The sequence below is a fragment of the Macrobrachium nipponense genome, chromosome 4, assembly GCF_015104395.2.
Source record: "Macrobrachium nipponense isolate FS-2020 chromosome 4, ASM1510439v2, whole genome shotgun sequence".
Taxonomy (NCBI): domain Eukaryota; kingdom Metazoa; phylum Arthropoda; class Malacostraca; order Decapoda; family Palaemonidae; genus Macrobrachium; species Macrobrachium nipponense.
This window is the reverse complement of record NC_061100.1, coordinates 47,881,769-47,882,356: the sequence shown is the minus strand read 5'-3', so window position 1 is coordinate 47,882,356 and position 588 is coordinate 47,881,769. Positions and strand designations below refer to the sequence as shown.

At 37.2% G+C, this 588-nt stretch overlaps 1 protein-coding gene across 1 annotated transcript in view; it reads right to left on the bottom strand.

The window, feature by feature from the left end:
• Positions 1–396: 396 nt before the first annotated feature.
• Positions 397–588, bottom strand: part of LOC135211353 (outer dynein arm-docking complex subunit 3-like) — a 29,606-nt gene continuing 29,414 nt past the window's right edge. Inside the window, exon 8 of the mRNA XM_064244667.1 lies at positions 397–588. Coding sequence (XP_064100737.1) covers positions 397–588 — 192 coding nt within the window.

Here is a 588-nt window from a genome sequence, read left to right as displayed (position 1 = left end):
CAAGGCCCAATTTTTCAATGTTAATTGTATTTCCTGGGAGTGATTGAGGGAGAATTTAGAATAATATATATATATATATATATATATATTATATATATATATATATATATATATATATGAATAACTTGATCACGAAGTATATAAAACGTGATGCTATGTATAAATAAAGGTTTTTTGGCCACGAAGGAAAAAATGAAAAAGCGAGATAGCCGAGTACTTTCGGTCCTGTTCGGACCCTTCAGTAAAGGGTCCGAACAGGACCGAAAGTACTCGGCTATCTTGCTTTTTCATTTTTTCCTTCGTGGCAAAAAAACTTTATATATATATATATATATATATATTATACTACATATATATCTACTGTAGCTCCCACTTCTCTCTCTCTCTCTCTCTCTCTCACCTAGCAGCATCTTCAGTTGCTTCGTATTTAACTCGATGTAGCTCCTCATGTAATTGGTCTTTCTCCTGTTTCAGTCGCGTCACCTCTTCCAGGGTGACAGAACGTAGTTGGCGTAAGTGTTCACGAGTGTTTCCTTGCGATGTCAGCCTGTCAAGGACCTCCTCCACGCTGGTGACGCCTAGAACCTC